Source organism: Lissotriton vulgaris, chromosome 2_1 (genome assembly GCF_964263255.1).
Source record: "Lissotriton vulgaris chromosome 2_1, aLisVul1.2, whole genome shotgun sequence".
NCBI classification, from domain to species: domain Eukaryota; kingdom Metazoa; phylum Chordata; class Amphibia; order Caudata; family Salamandridae; genus Lissotriton; species Lissotriton vulgaris.
In genome coordinates this window covers 1,728,035,749-1,728,053,408 of record NC_141687.1, presented here as the reverse complement: position 1 = coordinate 1,728,053,408, position 17,660 = coordinate 1,728,035,749, and the positions used below count along the sequence as shown (strand labels likewise).

Genomic DNA, 17,660 nt, shown 5'->3' with positions numbered 1-17,660 from the left:
TTGTGGATCATCTCCTTTGTATCGATCCAAATAGTTCAGGATCAGTACCATCAGTACCATCAAGGTGAATGTATTTCAGAAGATCTTATATACTGAAGTATTACTGATATTTGCTCAGAAAGAGTTTTTGGTGTACTCAAAAAAAGACAAGAAAGGCAAGACTTTATGGGATTTAGAGTTTGATGTACATGATTCACCATCACTAAGCGGAGGATTACCCATTCAGCTAAACTGATGGTCCACCCACTCCATTTAGAGTTCTTCGTACAGTCATGTTTCGAAAAGAAGTGTCTCCACTGTCTTCAGCAGCCCAAACCTTACACTGATGGCCCGATGGACGTGCAGCAAATGGTTTTAGTTCCTCAGAACTTTCTTCATATTTAGAGCAGATGGTTTAAAGTACTTTTTCTGTTCTGGACTATCGGGGAAAATCTGGCAGTCCTGGACTTCAAAAAAGAGAAGTATTGGAAAAGCCAATATGTCTGGCTTTGGTCACCAGCCTTTTTGCAGTACTTATTTTGTTTTGTCATTGTTTTTGCAAAACATTTTGGGCCACATTATCAAGAAAGGGCGATACATTATCGCCGCTTTTATCAGCAGTTCCCTGCCGATAAAAGCGGCCATAATGTATCGCCCTTTCTTGATAATATGGCCCTTTGTTCCAGAAGCTGCTGGGCACTCACCAATCTAAAATAAAGCATTATCAAAAAGCTAAAATGGCCGTAGTACTCCCTGGCAGTATAGGGAATTAATTTGTGTAAGTAGGTGCTCCTTGTGAATTGGCAGCTAGGTGTAATTGAGAGTGAAGTCAGCAAATGTCTGAAGTGGGCTGCCACTTTGCCCTTTGGGTAGAAGAAAAATGTCAATGACACAAACACAGTGTTGGATCTGTCAGCCTTAGAGTAATCTTCCCCCAATATTTGTATCGGTCTGTCTCCAGTTTTGTTGGACTTTTGCTTCTGTTGGCCTTAGGACTCTGTGGAGTTTACCACTGATAACCAATTCTAAACTGTTAGTGCTCACCCCCTAAACACAGTTTGATTGATGTATACCTAATTGGAAACTTGAATTTACGTGTAAGTCCCTTGACAAGTGGTATTATTCTTTTTGCATTTTTACTCATTTGGCATTTTCCTGCCCTTAGCCCTTAGTATCTGTAGCCTGTCCTGGGATACATGACTGGTTGTAGCTGACAGTTACACTTTGTGAATTTCTCCCAGACAGTCACACAATAGTGGGCTTATAGGGCCCGATGTAGGTCGGTCGGTAACGGCCAAAAATCGGTATTTTCGGCCGTTACCGATCGGTAAACAGGTGATTGGCATGTAGGGGGCATTATTTTACCGAATCGGTAAAATTACTGATTCGGTAATTTTACCAATTCGGTAAGATAAAAATTCGGTAAATTTACCGAATGTGAGCCACCCATATGTAGGTGGGACTCTTCTGAGTCCCAGGAGCCTTACTGAATCGGTATTTTACCATCAAATCCAATTTGATGGTAAAATACCGATTCCAGTGTGCATGCACATGTGTGCATGCACACCTATACCATGTGACAGGCAACCTGCCCCTTAGGGCATGTATGCCTGCCACATGGCACCAAGCCTGTTTTGGGGGTGCCAGAGGGTGTGAAAGTGACACCCCCTGCACCCTTGTGAAATTCGGTATTTACCGATTCGGTAAATACCGAATCGGTAATGCCCATTCATTCCTATGGGCTTCAAAGCCCATAGGAATGAATGGGCATTACCGATTCGGTAATTACCGAATCGGTAAATACGGAATTCATCCGATTCGGTATTCCAGCATATCTGGAATACCTACATGTCGGACCCATAGATTTACCGATTTTAAATTACCGAATCGCTAAAATTCGGTAATTTAAAATCGGTAAATCTTTTCTACCTACATCTAGCCCATAGTGATTAGCTGTGCCTCAACGAGCCATCACTGGTAGGATGGGGGTAAGTGTGGGGAAATGGGATGTCTCCTTAATTACCCTATATTGTCATTGCAGCCAGCTTGGAGCCCAGGAAGGGGGGCTGGAAAATACATGCACTTCAAAGAAGTTTTCCAGAACCTTCTCCAGCCTTCTAGAAGAAGGGCCACCGGGTACACTAATTTGACCTTCAGAGCCACTCTTCAGTCTGCTACTGGATCTGCTCAAGGACTCTCAGGGTTTTGTCTGATTCTTTGACCTGCTGCTATACCTGGAAAAGACTACTTTGCTACATGGACCCTGCCTTGAACCTTTGTAGGCCAGCCTTGCTGTTGAGCCCTGCATTTTCACCTGCACCCAGAAGTGATTTGAAGGGCTAGTTTACTGGCCTCCTGTTCAGAGCCACAGGGACATAACAAGCTTTCACCACCCTGAACTTGTACCTGGACCAAGCCTGGGTATTCAGCTACAGCCAAGTGCTTTGCTCTACCTAGGATTTCCATCTTGGTGGCTAAATCCTAAATCTGAAGGTAAAATTCTTCACTGTGGATTTGCTCCGCAGTCATCTGACCCTGATGCTCCCTCCTCGGGCACTCCTGCAGCCTTGCTCTGCTGAATTTCTACCTTCTCAGAATTTTTTTTTCAAATTGTTTCAAGTCTGAAGGTAAGCGCTGACCGTACCCAATCTACATCTTGCATTTGAACCATGCTCGATCTTGGTTGGCCTTAACTTTTGACTTTAACCTGGTCTTCCATGACCAGATGTCTGCTGCTATCGCTTCACTCTTTTAGGTGCTATATTTAACTTAAAGCTATAATAAATCTGGTTCTACTGTCTGGATTTGTATTGTTTTGGTGTCGAATCATGTCTTAAAATTTACTCCATTATTATTATTTGGCTTGTGATTTTTCTCCTGTTGTGTTTTCACTTTGTTACTGTTTGTGTGCTACAAAAATACTTTACACAATGCCTTTAAATTAAGCCTTGCTGCTTTTTGTGCGAAACTAACCATGATTATGCACAGATTCATATAGTGAATATTTGTGGTTCACTGCACGGTTGTGTGGTTGTTGCTTGACCACAAAGAAAGAATTTAAAGATAAATAAGTAGAAAAATAAGAAGGTAAGAAAGACAGAAAGAAAGAAAGACAGTAAGAAAGAAGGAAAGAAAGAAAAGACAGTAAAAATCAGGATAAAAGTAAAGAAATCATAGAGGATAAGAAAGAGGAATGAAAGAGAAATATATATCCCAACCCTAGCACAGATCCTCATATCCTAGTTCTTAGTGTGGATCAAACTCTAACCACTATTGAAAAAGAGTTCCCAGAGGTATTTGCTGATGATGTCAGATACTTAACGCATTATGGACAGCAAAAAAAACGAAAAGAGAACTTGACACCTGTAATAGGCAAAGTAAGGAAGTTGCTTTTGTCTGTACAAGAGGCAGTACAAAAGGAACTGGAAAGAGTTTGCAGCATGGATGTCATTGAACCTGTCGAGGCCACAAAGAGGTTGGCCCCAATTGTAGTTAAAAAAGTGGATGGATCAATTTGCTTGTGCATAGACCTGAGAGCTCTCAATAAAGAGGTGGTAGTCGACAAGTATCCTTTGCCAAACATCACGAACATGATGAGTAGGGTGGCAGGAGCCAGAGCGTTTTAAGACTTTAGATCTGGCATCCGCATATTATCAGACTCTCAGGATCTTGCAGCGTTTATCCTACACGTGGGGATATACCGGTTTAAACACATGCCGTTCAGGCTTGTCTCGGCGGCTGTGGTGTTCCAGAGAGTCATGACAAACATGCTGCAGGGTATATTAGTCGTATTCTGTTATCATGATGATGTTCTAACATTTGGTGAGGACCATTTCCAACACTGTAAGACGCGAAAAGTGTAATTTCGGTTGTTTAGAGATAGAATTTCTAGGACACAGGATCACAGCAGATGGTATCTTGCCCCAACCCGAACTTCAGAACACTATTGTGAACTTGACTTTACCTACAAACAAGGATGAGATAAAGTCTTTTATGGGTATGCTTGATTTTATAGAAACATTTTTGACAATCTTGCCAGGCAAACATTTAATTCTCTCCTTTCTAAAGAATGTGGTACCATTTGCATGGTTGGAAGACTGTCAAAAGGAATTTGATGACGTCATGTTGGCATTAGCATGGGCTTCCAATCTGAAGGCTTTGATTCCAGGGAGAAATACTGTGAAAACCACAGATGCAACCTCAAAGGTTTTAGGTACAGTCTTAACATAAGAGGGAGCAAAGGATGTGGGGACAATCGCATTCCTTTCTCGCTCATTGCTCATAGCAGCAGGCAGAAATCAATTACTCAGTGGTAGAGAAAGAGGCACTGGCAGCACACTGGGCTATCAATAAGTTCAGAAATGGTGTATGAGAAACAAGATTCGGCTTGAAAACAGATCACAAATCACTTGCAGAAGATTTCACTAAAAAAGGGCTGAATTGTATCTCCAGGAGGATCAGCCAAGGAAGGAAGAAAGTACTAACAACTCACAGGAGGAAGAGGAGGCAGAATTGCTAGGAGTGTTTGTGCCCTAACATAGGGAACAGTTGAGGAAACACAGTGGAAAATAGAACTGAGAAATAACTCTCTCTTACAGAGGGTTTGTAGGAAAACACAGGAGGGGTGGGCAAACAAGACAGACATGAGGAAATCCACAGGCCATATTGGATAGCGCGAGAGGAATTGTTCATAGCAAATGGGTGTCTTTTCCAGAGCCCAAAATGTATCCCACCCAAGGTCATAAGAGACGAGTTAATCGACTTGGCCTATGAGGGACATCTTGGGATCACAAAGACCACACAGAGACTATGTTTAGACTTCTGATGGCCCAGAATACACTTGGACATTGAAAGGACAGACAGGAGTAATGATATACTTATACTATACACACTGCAGACTGCCACCTGAGGGACTATGGGTAGATATCGCTTGAGTATTGTAGGCTCACTGACAGGAGAGAAGTAGTTCCCTTACATCATTGTGTTAGTAGATCTTTTCTCATATTGGCCAGTACTAAAACTTTTATCGGACATCCGCACCAAGACTGTAATTCATTTCATGATAGAGGTATTCCTTGGAGAGGATTGCCTAGCTCCAAACAGACAGACAATGAGGTATAGTTCTGCTCCCAAGAAATGAAAGAGTTCTTACATTGCAATGGCAACAGACATATATTAAGTGCATTATACCACCCCAAAACTAATGGTATGGTGGAAAGGTTGAATAGAACTATCAAGGAGGGAATTCAGCTAGCCACAGCCAGTGGGTTATATTATAGAGAGGAAGTCATGAAACGACTACAAGCATATCGGCTAATTCCACACCAAATTACAAATGTCACACCATTCAAGCTCATAAAGGGTAGGAAGCCTAACGCAAGACTAGTGCCAGGTTGGATGAAGTGGCATAAGGGTTGGTGGGACTTTACTAAGCTTTAATGGCATAGACAGAGGGAACAGAGGGACCAAACTGAAATGAAAGCACACCATCACAAAATACATGGAGCCAAGGACACTCAATTTGAAGTGGGAGACCTGGTTATGGTCAAGGCACCCACATTTGAAGCAATGTGGTCAGGTTCCCCAGAACCCATGAGCGAAAACCCACTACAATATAGAAGAAGGACTGAGTACTCACACAAGCTGTAATCACATGTAGGGGGAACAGACAGGGGTGTTAAAACTGCCCTCACACACAGCGAACTGTGTCATGGTATATCATAGGTCTGCTAACACACCTCCATGCAGACCAACGCTGGAGGTGGAGCAATAGGGAGGGGGTAGATAATACCACAAGTAAGTGTCAATGATATGGGATCACAAGTGAACAAAGGTGCAAAACAGTGATTAAAACTGGCCACAGGGAGTCCCTATTGCTACTTTAATAAAGGGTACCCTGCCCAGATTAAAGTGGTCACTCCGGGACCGGTGGATGGTGGTATGGGGAACTTATAATGATTCACCAACCCCTCCACTCTGCAAAAACCGTCAACATGTTTCACCCGGCAAAATTAAATACCCTGGCTTTCATTGGGACTCACAAGGAAATGATCCCATGGGTACTAACCCTACCTCCTTTGATCCAAGGGTGAAGGGAAGACACCCTTCTGAGTAACTGCTGTGATAAAATGTAGTAGAGCGCCTTGCTCTCCAAGAGGAACCTGTAACAATATCAATAAAAACATGTGTGAAATTAAATGTGCAGTGCCCTCTGTGCAAAACAAAATAACAACTGATGTGGTGTGCACCCACAACCATGAAAACAGCTAACTATCAAGGGGGTCATAACATCAGCACAGGCCAGGGTAGAGTGAATAAAAATCCCAGCGGTGTGTATACATTGTAACTGACATCCCAGAGAGTGCACTCATATCGCACTCGTATATAACAAAGTTTATACCAATTTTAATGATAAAAACAAGGCTGTATTAATGGTAAGGATCAGCCAGTCCCTCATACATTTCTAGGCTAGGCTATCAGGGACCAGTCTTTTCGGAAGCATGGGTCTTCTAGGAAAATCAGAGGCTCGTTGATAACCAAATTGCCCCATGTAGGATGGTTTTAACATGGGATCTTTTTAACTCCAAAAGAGTGTCCTACCCCTCTCCCTGGGTCAGGACTTGATTGATGGTTGTGTCTCCTAGCAAAGATAGACATGAAAGGATCTCTGCCACTGCATCGCCCCAAAAGGCCAAGCCCTGTTCTGCTGCTAGAGCCCCACTACGTACACCTGTGTGGGTCTCAGCCTAGTCGGTGTGACAGTGACAGGTATGTAAAAACCACCCCTGAAGTAAGTGGGGCTACCCTTACAGACCCAACTGGGATTGAAGAGAGCTCATATTTTGGCACCTAGACACCGCTTAAATGTATGTTTTCTGCTGTTCCTCGCAATGTTACAAGTTTACTCGGTGTGTTACAAGTTTACCGCATAGCACCCAGTTGGCCACCTAGACCCGGTCTTCCTCCACATTATGGGTGCTAGGATTTTAACTAATGACTCTCTATTTTACTCATCTTGTAATCTTTTACCCTCATGTCCCGCAGTGTGTCACTATAGGGAGCTGTCCTCGCATCCCCGCCGGTTCAAGTTTAGATTTTAAATGAACTCGGTAAGCGTTACTATGTGCATGATGGTTTTTCTGTCTCCTGGCAATAATGCCTTGTTTTTATCATTACAATTGGTATAAACTTTGTTAAATATGAGTGCGATATGAGTGCACTCTCTGGGACCTCAGTTTCAATGTATACAAACCACTAGGCTTTTTATTCACTCTACTCTGGCCTGTGCTGGTGTTATGACGCCCTTGATAGTTGGCTGTTTTCATGGGGTGGGTGCACACCACTTCAGTTGTTATTTTTTTTTGCACAGAGGGCTCTGCACATTTAATATCATGCATGTTTTTATTGATTTTGTTACAGGTTCCTCTTGGAGAGTAAGGCGCTCTACTACATTTTATCACAGCAGTTACTCAGAAGGGTGTCTTCCCTTTACCCTTGGATCAAAGGAGGTAGGGTTAGTACCCATGGGATCATTTCCTTGTGAGTCCTGATGAAATCCGGGATATTGAATTTTGCCGACTGAAACATATGGATGGTTTTGCAGAGTGGGAAGGTTGGTGACTTGTTATATTATGCTGCTATAATATAATAGCATCAATGTTTTTAACTCATAAAATTTACACCTGTAAGGAGGCCTGGGCATTTTGATTAAGTACCAACAGACTAACGAACCTGGGGGCATATTACCAACAAATAGCGATAATTTTTGTCTCTAACTTGTTTAGAGACAAAAATTATCGCCGCACATCGGCGATTTTTATCGCGGATAAACCTTGCTATTAACAAGGTTTATCGCAAATGCGATAAAAAACGGCCGAAATGCATGAATATCGCTGAAAAGTCAGCGATATTCATGCATTATCGAGCAAATGCTCTTAGCCATGTTATCCACCTCCCATTGGATAACATGGCTAAGAAATGCTCAGGGCAGGTGTTAGCTTTTGGAGATATTCCCGCTTAGCGCGAATATTTCCAAAAGTTGGTAATAGGAGATAGCGATGTTAGCGACTGTTTTCAGTTGCTAACATCTTGGCACGCCCACTTTGCATGTCATTAGTGATAAATATCACTGACATGCAAAGTGGGGCCCAAGATGGTCGCTATCTCCTACTAGCTGTTGCTAACTGGTGTTAGCGGCAGCTAGATAATAGGGAGATAATTTTATCTCCGCTTTCTTGGCTTTTAAAGCCAAAAAAGCGGAGATAAACCCCCTTGATAATATGCCCCCTGGCCTGATTTGTAATATATCCACAAATATTTTGCTTTCCCTCATAAATTACCTAAACACCCATGCATATTAGAGCGCTAATTCTGTTTGCTTTGGGTCCCTACACTTGAGTCCTCTTCTCACAAAAGCTTTTTGGTTGCATTTTCCTTTACATTCACTTCATAACATTGTATTGTGATTTGAAATGGCTTTCTGTATCAATCTTTATTATTTGTCACAATAAATTATTTGTAATGCAGTCTATGGCAGCCAAAAGGTCTAAAAATACTAATACACAGTTGCAGCCAGAATCCCTCACACTGAGTAACTTTCTCTCTTAATTTAGAAAGGCCCCCTTGCCCCTACGAATTCTGAAGACTCACTGAATGTTGGTGAGAGGAAAAGTGATGAGTGAAGACAGTTTTATGCACCTTTTTACACGAAGTAGCCCAGAGACGGATCTTTAATTAGACAAATATTCATGATCTGTATTAGGTTTTTTCAGGACAGGTGTAATAATGTATGATGCCAGTGGTGAGATATGCATTAATTAATGATAAAAAGTATATGTCATTGAGGGTGTTTTGAAGGAACCCAGGAAAGTCCTTAAATCTGATTTGGAGACTAACAAGAGCTTTAGCAGAAGAAACATATCTTTCACAATCAATAACCAGTAATGTTTTGTCATGGCGACCATATTTAAGGTGAGAGTGGTAGAAGGCAACTACTACACCCATTTGCATTTAATTTTTCTAGGAACTCTTGCACCACCTACAATGCACTGGGTTACTTCAATAGCTTAGATGGCTTTTCAGGTCTTACTGAGGGCTAAGTAATGGCATATGTGCAGTGCTAAATTACCTGATTTAGTGTTCCAGAATCAACGTTTTGTGGTGCCCACACACAGTTAGTTTCCTCACAGTATATTTTATGTCAAAATATTATATTCACATAAAATGAAAGAAGAGGGTGACTCTTATGATAATTTGTTATGGATGAAACGTTATTCATTGTGTACTGTGAGAATGCTGCTGCAGCTTTAGTTGTTTTGAATAGCCATTGCTGCTTTACTGGCTGTTTTTTTTGCAACCAATGAAATGTGTAGCAACATATAAGGTTTCGATAATTTGACCAGATAACATGGCTCAAATCACTCACCTTGTAATCACTGGTCAGTTTGATGGTGATTCTGGTTTTCTTGTCCCAAATAAGGATCAATCCTGTGCCAACGTCAATCACAAGAAAGATGCCATGCTCTCGTACCTTATATGGCACCTGCTCAATTTTACACACAGTCTCTTTGTAGTGGTTTCCACTTAAAATCAGGAGGCAGCTCTGACAAAGTAATGACAGGCAAATCAACAGGCTGACTTGTTACATGTATAGAGCAACAACATGGATATTCAGGTTCTCTACTGCTCTTGCAAAAATATGGGGTGTTTCTTTATAATAATATTAATAATCATTTTCATATTAATACCAACAATTATTATAATCTTTATTTTGAGAGATTTAGAATTAAGTGGGTGCCACTAGTTAAGGTGAATTTGGACCTCATGGTTTCTATTTGTTATGTCTTATATACAAGTGACAATACTTTTTAACCCCTTTGAGTAGTTATAATAGTTCAAACATATGCTAATTAAGTAAAGTCAATTCTTAAAAACGTTAAAAACGATCCAAGGCTGGTGGACTACTTATCAGAAGTCTTTTTTAAGATCATTAATTTTGATGAATAAAGTTTCAGGAGGAATTCAAAGCCTCCTTCTCAGCCTTTCCACTGAAGTTGGGAGCATAGCTCTAATTATGCAAAAGGGCATTTAGTACCTTACAATATCACAATACAATGGAACAATAATAGAACTGTCCCGGAAATTCTTGTTGTATCCTTTTCAGAATTACACTTCATCAAGCATGTTATCCAAACACATAGAAAAGCTACTCACCCCCACATATAATTTAATGGATTTAGAGCAGGTGGTCCCAATAGTGCCACATGGAACGTTTTCAGTAATCACTCGAAAGGTTCCAACGGAGTCACAAAAGTCCTGTCGAAAACAAGTCAATGACATTGGATGTTACTAGCCAAGCACTCACGATGGGCTGTCACACTGATGTGTGCACCCATTCAAACAACAAAAACAGAGCCACATTTCTAGTTACCTGAGCCAATATGTATTCACAGTTTCCATTAAAAACATAGCGTCTGTTGTCAAAAGTGATGTAGTGCCCTTCTCCGTACAGAACACATGTTCCCAGTACTTCTTCTTGTGTGCAATTCCACTTTCCTCTGCTGCATTCACTGTTTGGGAAGAGCATATTTTGTGTCAAAGATTGGTACATCATGCATCTGATTCTTTATAAGCATTTAAGAGCAGTTCTTAATATCTTAATGATCTAATTTTGATATATTTAAAAATCGCCATCATTAAATTGAAATGACAAGATAGCTGTATTTCTTATGATGATGCCTCAGCACAAGCCTGAGGCGCAGATTCTCATAGCTGTCACAGAATGCAGCTAGAAAGCGCAGTGCAGTAGCTGGAAATACTGTGCTGCGTTGTGTGACAGAGAGAGAGCAGGAGAGTGCCATATTTACAAAGATATGGCTTTCTCCTCCCCTCTCCCTAGCACCAGCGCTGATTTCTGCGCTGATTTCTGCTGCTGAGCTCCATGCACACACATTAGTTCCATAGCGCTAGGTCAGCCACGGCCAGTGCAGGTATAAGTGGTGGGGCCGGGTTGAGGGGGATTCAACAGTCGACCACGAGGCAAAATTAAATAAATAATAAATATTCCCTCATAACCATCTGTCGAAACCCCCCCGCCCAGCTCCACCAATCTTACCTGCACAGGGTGTCTGCATGAGGCTGGTATAGGTTTTGTACAGGAAGGATATCCTTCTTGTCCAAAATAATATGCTTAGAAAAAGAGGGGCGTGGCTAACGCGTCAACGAAGATGGCGGCGTGATTCGGGAGCTCTGGCGCCGACCTCAGCTACACTGCGATTTTCGGCGGTGTTCTGGAGTGCTGAGCTCTGCCGCTCATATTATTGGCATTCGGAATGTGAGGTGAGCCCAGCGCCCTCACCAACTTTGATTTTAATGCCTGTTTAGTGGACTTGTTCGTTCCGGCCGGACGCTCGGGTCCCGAATGCCATTTTGTGCATTCAGTGCGCGCTGCGCACTTTTTCCTATGAGGCGTCCCTTCCTCTGGAAGTAATACACCAGCCTGCTGCCCAAAGGAATCACCTTGTCTCCAAATGCGCTGAGTTCACCATGCAGCGGGCTATCCTTCAAACGTCTATTTATGTTCTCTTTTTGACGCGATTTGGAATCTCCTGGCCAGCCGCCATTTTGTGAATGATTCTCCCTCACCGCTGATTACAATGCATCCTACTGATGTTTGTTAATGATTTTCGTGACTTTTGATACATTGGTGAAGCGCTTTTGAGGAAAACAAAGCTATTGTGCACTCATGCCTTTCCATGCGCTTTTTGGTCTCCTTCTCAGTGCTTTTTGGATTAGCTTTTCACCTGTCTTTCTGCGTTTACCTGAAGCCTGTTGCTAATATACTTCCTCATCTTTTTGGCTCTGACGCATGATTGACTCTAATTTTCAGCCTTCCTTTCTACACCACGTTTTGGCTGATGTTGGCTATACTCTTGTATTCAGTCACCCATCTGGTACTCCTTATTTTGGCAGTATGTTCTGATCTATCTCTCTCTGTTGATGGAGAACCAATGCCTTTTCACAAATTTTTTCCAGTCTGCGCCTTAGCTTCTCCCATGTTTTTCTATTTCTAGTGCTGAACTTTCTACTACGTCATTTGGCTCAGTCGCCCCTCTTTAAGCTGTTTCTCTCTGAAATATTACATGGGGAGGCTCTGCATTTTGAAGCTTTCCACGGTCAACAAAATACCTATTGGCTCAGATTCGGATACTCCATCTCAAGATCTGGAAGAAGCCACAATGTCAAGGTCTGAGGTCTCAAATGGCGCTATCCCTAAATCTCAGAATGGGCACAAAGCAGTTTCCACTTCAACCTCCATGGAAATTATCTTAGAATAAATACGTGCTCTTAAACCCTTCATGGAAGTTACTACTGAAAATATGCAGGCCATGCAAGATAAATGGACTTCCCTAGAAGGTCGTGTTCTCCTCCTGGAACAGTCAATGGACTCTCTTCAATCCTCCTGCTCTCGAATCCCTTCATTGGAGGCTGAGGTTCTTCTTCAAAAGCAAACAGAGGATTTGGAAAATAGGAACCGTAGAAAAAACTACCGCTTATATGGTCTTCCTGAACTTACGGAAGGGTCCAACCCTACTGCCTTCTTCCAATCCTTTCTCTCAAAGATCTTGGATGCACCAGCCTTAGCCTCCATCAACATTCAAAGAGCCCATTGCCTTGGTCCCAAGGTCTCTGCTAAACCAAGAGGAGTCATCATGCTATTCCTTCAGTATACGGATCTTCTGCAGGTTCTTTCAGGTGTAAAATAAAAAAACAGATTCTATGGGAAGGTCATCGTCTCTATTTGTCTCAAGATGTGTCCAAGGCCACTGCAGACAGAAGGAAGAAGTTCTTGGACTTATGCCAGCAACTCAGAGCCCTCAATGTTTGATATGGACTTCTGCATCCCTGTCTTTTCAAAGTTACGTACAAAGACAAGACCACTACCTATGAAGATCCTGCCGTCCTTCAAGCGTTCCTTCGCCAGCACGTTCCTGATGTTATGGATGTCTCTGGACCTGGCTGATTGTTCATGAAGATCTTGTAATTTTGCTGATATTGTTCTTTATTTGTAGTTCTTTTCACTATTGTCATTTTACCCTTCTATACTTTACCTCTGTGTTATTACCCATTGCTGTTTATGTTTTCTCCTCAGCCCATGTGTTACCCTCTTTCTTTCCTATATTTACAGATGCTTCCCTCTTGTATACTTTGTTTCTGTACTCTGCCCTTTGGAACTGTGATGTTTGAGGTCTGGCGTCCACTCTCGGTGTTGTCGCCGTCATTTTCCGACGCTTCCACCCCCGTTCTCATCTGCGTTTTCCATTTTAGTAAGTATGTCTCTCAGTCATCCGTTTTGGACTTGTACTGTCTTCTTTTTTCCTTTTATTTCATTCTTCTATCCTTCTGTCCCTGTCCTCTTTCTTCTCTTCTCATTTTTACTCGTTTCCTTCAACATCTCCTTATCTTTCCCTTCCTTTTGTACTATCTTTGAGATATCATCTTCCCTCCTTCATTTTCTCTCCTTCTTCTTTTCTCTCTTCTTTTCTTCTACATCTTCTTCTCTTTTTATCCTTCTAGCATCTCCACCATTTCTCCTTTGCTCCACTTTACCAATATATTCTAGGTTTTTGCATTTCATGAGCATGTTATTGTTTATTGCTTTTATGTACCGTTTCATTCTGAGTTACAACATGGAATATTAGGGGGTTTAATAATCCCATTAAAAGGCAAAGGGTATTATCACACCTAGCTAGGCTTAATACTGATGTAGCCCTCCTTCAGGAATCTCATCTTTCGGAGGCAGAGGCTTTAAAGCTTAAACGTTGTTGGGTGGGTCAAGCTTTCTGCTCCCCCACTGTTGATAAGAAGAATGGTGTTGTAATTTTGTTGCATAAAAAGTTTAATATTGCTTCAGTTTCTCATGAATGTGATGTTAACGGCCGTTGGGTCATTGTTAATTTGCTTGTTGATATTATCCCCCTTGTTCTATTTAATGTATACGCCCCTACTGGAGTTAATAGATCCTTTTGGCTCTATATCTCTGATAAGCTAGCTTCCCTCTCCGGGGATTACATTTTGTTCGGTGGAGACTGTAATCAAATTATGGACCCCTTTCTCAACCATCATTCTAAAGTCAGATTTGTACCCTCCAAGATGCTCTCGAAATTGGTCAAAGCCTTCCAGAATAATGCTCTGGTAGATATCTGGAGACTATGCAACCCAGACCTTCGAGAGTATAGTTTTTTCTCTCCTCCCCACCAATCCCAATCTCGCATTGATCATATTTTCCTTAGCAAATCCCTATCCCAGCATGCCATTCGTTCTGAAATAGGTTCCATTCTACTCTCTGACCATGCCCCTGTCTTTATGGACTTGGACCTCCTTCCGTTTTCTCCTCCCTCAGGCAGATGGAGGTTCAACAACACTCTGCTTCCCACTTTTTGCTCTGATTTTTCCACATTTGCCACTGAATTCTTCCTTATTAATGACACTCCTGATTCCTCTTTTGTTATGGTTTGGGACTCATTCAAATCAGCCTCTAGAGGTTTTATTATCAATTTTGTGGCAAGACGGAAAAAGCTTAGAGAGGCGAAGTCAGCTCAAATTTTAGCTGAGATTAAACGTTTAGAACAAGAAAATTACTCCTCTAATTCGAACACCTCTCTTACTACACTTATTGAGGCGAAAATCTCCTTTAATAAATTCACAACTGAAGCAGCCTCTAATCTTTTATTAAAATGCAATTCCCGATATTATGGTGGTAAAAATAAGATGGGTAAACTCCTTGCTAACTATTTAAAAATAAGATGAGAACGTACGAAGATTGAATCTATACGGACCTCCTCTGGTGAATCCTGCTTTAAAGACAAAGACATTCTCTCTGAATTTGTCAATTTCTATGATACTCTGTGTACCCCATAACAGGTTTCCACACCTTCATTCTCTCCGAATTTGTCAATTTCTATGATACTCTGTGTACCCCTGAACAGGTTCCCACACCTTCGGGCATATTTCCTACTTCCAACCCCTTCCCTCTCCTCCAACATCCCATGTTAATTTAGATTCTTTGGATCTTGATATATCACTTTCCGAAATTTCTCTTGCGGTATCTAAGCTAAGGCATGGGAAAGCTCCTGGCCCCGACGACTTCACCATTGAATTCTATAGTCATTTTGCCTCCCTCCTTCTTCCTAAACTTCTACTTTTATTTCAATCCCTTCTCACAGCGGGGTCTTCGAGCGGTTCCTTTCAACAGGCTTAAATTTGCTTAATTCCCAAAGAGGATAAAGACCACTCTCTTTGCAAGAATTATAGCCCGATCTCTTTGGTCAAAACGGACTATAAGATTCTAGCTAAAATTCTTGCTCTGCGATTGGATCCCCTCTTGCCTGATTTAATTGGCCCCGAACAATCTGGGTTTGTTAAAGGCCATCTTCCCTCAGACAACTTGCAAATTTTTCTTAATATTCTCAGCAGAGCCTCGCGGTTAGACATCCCTTTCGCAGCTATCTCCTTGGATGCGGAAAAAGCTTTCGACAGTATTGGATGGGATTTCATGTTTCAGGCTCTCCGTTGGTTTGGCATCCCTTCTAAATCTATTTCTATTATCTCCTTACTCTACTCTAACCCCCAAGCTTCCATTTTTGTTAATGGGATGACCTAAGACTATTTCTCCTTGCATAGAGGTGTACGTCATGGTTGTCCACTCTCCCCTTTGTTATTTGTTTTGGCTCTAGAACTCTTTCTTACTAAGATTCATCAAGATGATAAAATATCTGGGTTTCGCTTTGGTTCCAATCAAGTTAAACTTTCGGTCTATGTGGATGATATCCTCTTTTACTGCTCCGATCCTCTTTCATCTTTGCCTCCCTTTCTGCAGCAAGTCTCCTCTTTTTCCGCTGTCTCTGGTTATCGCCTAAATGTCGATAAATGTGAAGTCCTTCCTTTGAATCCTCTTTGACAGCAACATCATTTCGCTCAATCTGGGTTCTCTTGGAAGTCATCCAAAATTAAATATCTAGGTGTTTTGTTCGCACCCTGTCTGTTGGACACTCTCAAGTTGAATTTTGCTTATATTTGTAAGATGGAAACGGCTATTACTCGTTGGCACCCACTCTTTTTATCTTGGTGGGGTCGACTTAATTCTATAAAGATGATGCTTTCTCCCCTCCTTCTCTATACCCTCTCTATGCTCCCAATGCGTATTCCGGCTTCCTATTTCAAAAAAATTGACTCTTTGCTTTTAAAATTCCTTTGGCACGGCAAACGCCCTAGGATAGCCATTGCTACACTTCGAAAAGATAAAGCTCAGGCTGGTGTCCGCTTACCTGACTTCAGAAAATATCATCGTGCATTTTCTCTGAAACAGACAACCCAATGGTTTTCGACAGATCCTCCATTTTATCTTCCCTTATTGTTAACTATGGAATCTTCCTTCATTTCTCCCTTCACTTTCCGTGAATTTCTATCCTTCGCGTCTTATCCTGCTCGTCTTCATACTCCTATTATATCTCATTGTCGTGCTCTTCTTCATCCCTTTTTATCTTCATCATATCCTTCCCTTCTTACTTTCCATGAACAACCTATCTGGTTTAATTCTCAACTTAAAATTCATAATCGTACTATTTACTGGAGGGCTGACACCCTCGAGGATTGAGCTGGATATCTCAATTGCTTTCTCACAATGTCCCTCTCTCCTTCTCGGAACTTCAATCCTCTTACCTGTTACCCTCCAGTGCCCGCTCACAATATGACTTGCTTTTGCCTGTTCTTACATCTTGTCTCCAATCATTGCCGACATCCAATGGTATTCCTTTAGACCGTCAAGCCACTTCCTCCTTACTAGATTCTACCCCCTCAGCTTCCTCCCTTCATAACTCCTTCCGCTACACAGTTGATCGAGTGAAATCTAAAACTGAGATTGCTTGGGAGTCTGATCTGTCTCGAGACTGGGCGGTTCTTCTTTGGGATAAAGTTTGGAACAAACTACATAAAACCTCTTAAGCTGCTAACACCACCCAAACATTATATTTTATTTATAACAGAGTTTTGTTTACCCCACTCTCCCTGTCCCGTTTTTCTCCAGAGACACCCCCTACCTGTTGGTCTTGCCCTTCCCCTCAGCAGACCTAAAACACATGCTTTTTGACTGTCCACATATATCCAAGTTCTGGAATTCTGTATGGGCCCAAATCCAAAAGATTTTCCATTTTCAGATTCCCTTCTACCTGGCTCTTGTTTTTCTAGGCTCACTTTCGCCTGACCTCCCTCAATCTCCTCGCCATTACCTACTCCTTGACCTCTCAATAGCTGTTGCTTTCCACATTATCACGTCGAACTGGAAACAAGCTGTGAATGTGTCATATAGGTCTTGGTGGAATGCAGTCTGTTTCCATCACCAGCTAGATACCAATTTTGTATCTCCCTTTTCCCTGGCAATTAAACAAGACCTTATTTGGCTTCCTTTAGTAACATTTCTTTCCTCCATTGCCCCAATGAGTTCCTCCTTGGATCCTGCTGTTGTTGAAGTCCGCAAACCACCATGAATTTCTTTTCCTTTGCTTTAAATTTTATTCCCATTATTATCATATAGTGCATTTGCTTTTCTTATATATTTTTGCTCATGTCATTTCATGCTCATTTTACCTGCTTTTTATGAGATTTTATTGTATTAGCTATTGTAA

At 41.7% G+C, this 17,660-nt stretch overlaps 1 protein-coding gene across 1 annotated transcript in view; it reads right to left on the bottom strand.

Moving 5' to 3' along the window:
* The window catches only part of LOC147733201 (mucin-2-like), a 1,190,401-nt gene that overhangs the window by 451,540 nt on the left and 721,201 nt on the right, over window positions 1–17,660 (bottom strand). Inside the window, exons 21-23 of the mRNA XM_086957735.1 lie at window positions 10,409–10,547; window positions 10,192–10,293; window positions 9,404–9,580 (exon numbers count right to left, since the gene is read on the bottom strand). Of these exons, the coding sequence (XP_086813861.1) occupies window positions 9,404–9,580; window positions 10,192–10,293; window positions 10,409–10,547 (418 nt within the window). The remainder of the gene's footprint in view (window positions 1–9,403; window positions 9,581–10,191; window positions 10,294–10,408; window positions 10,548–17,660) is intronic.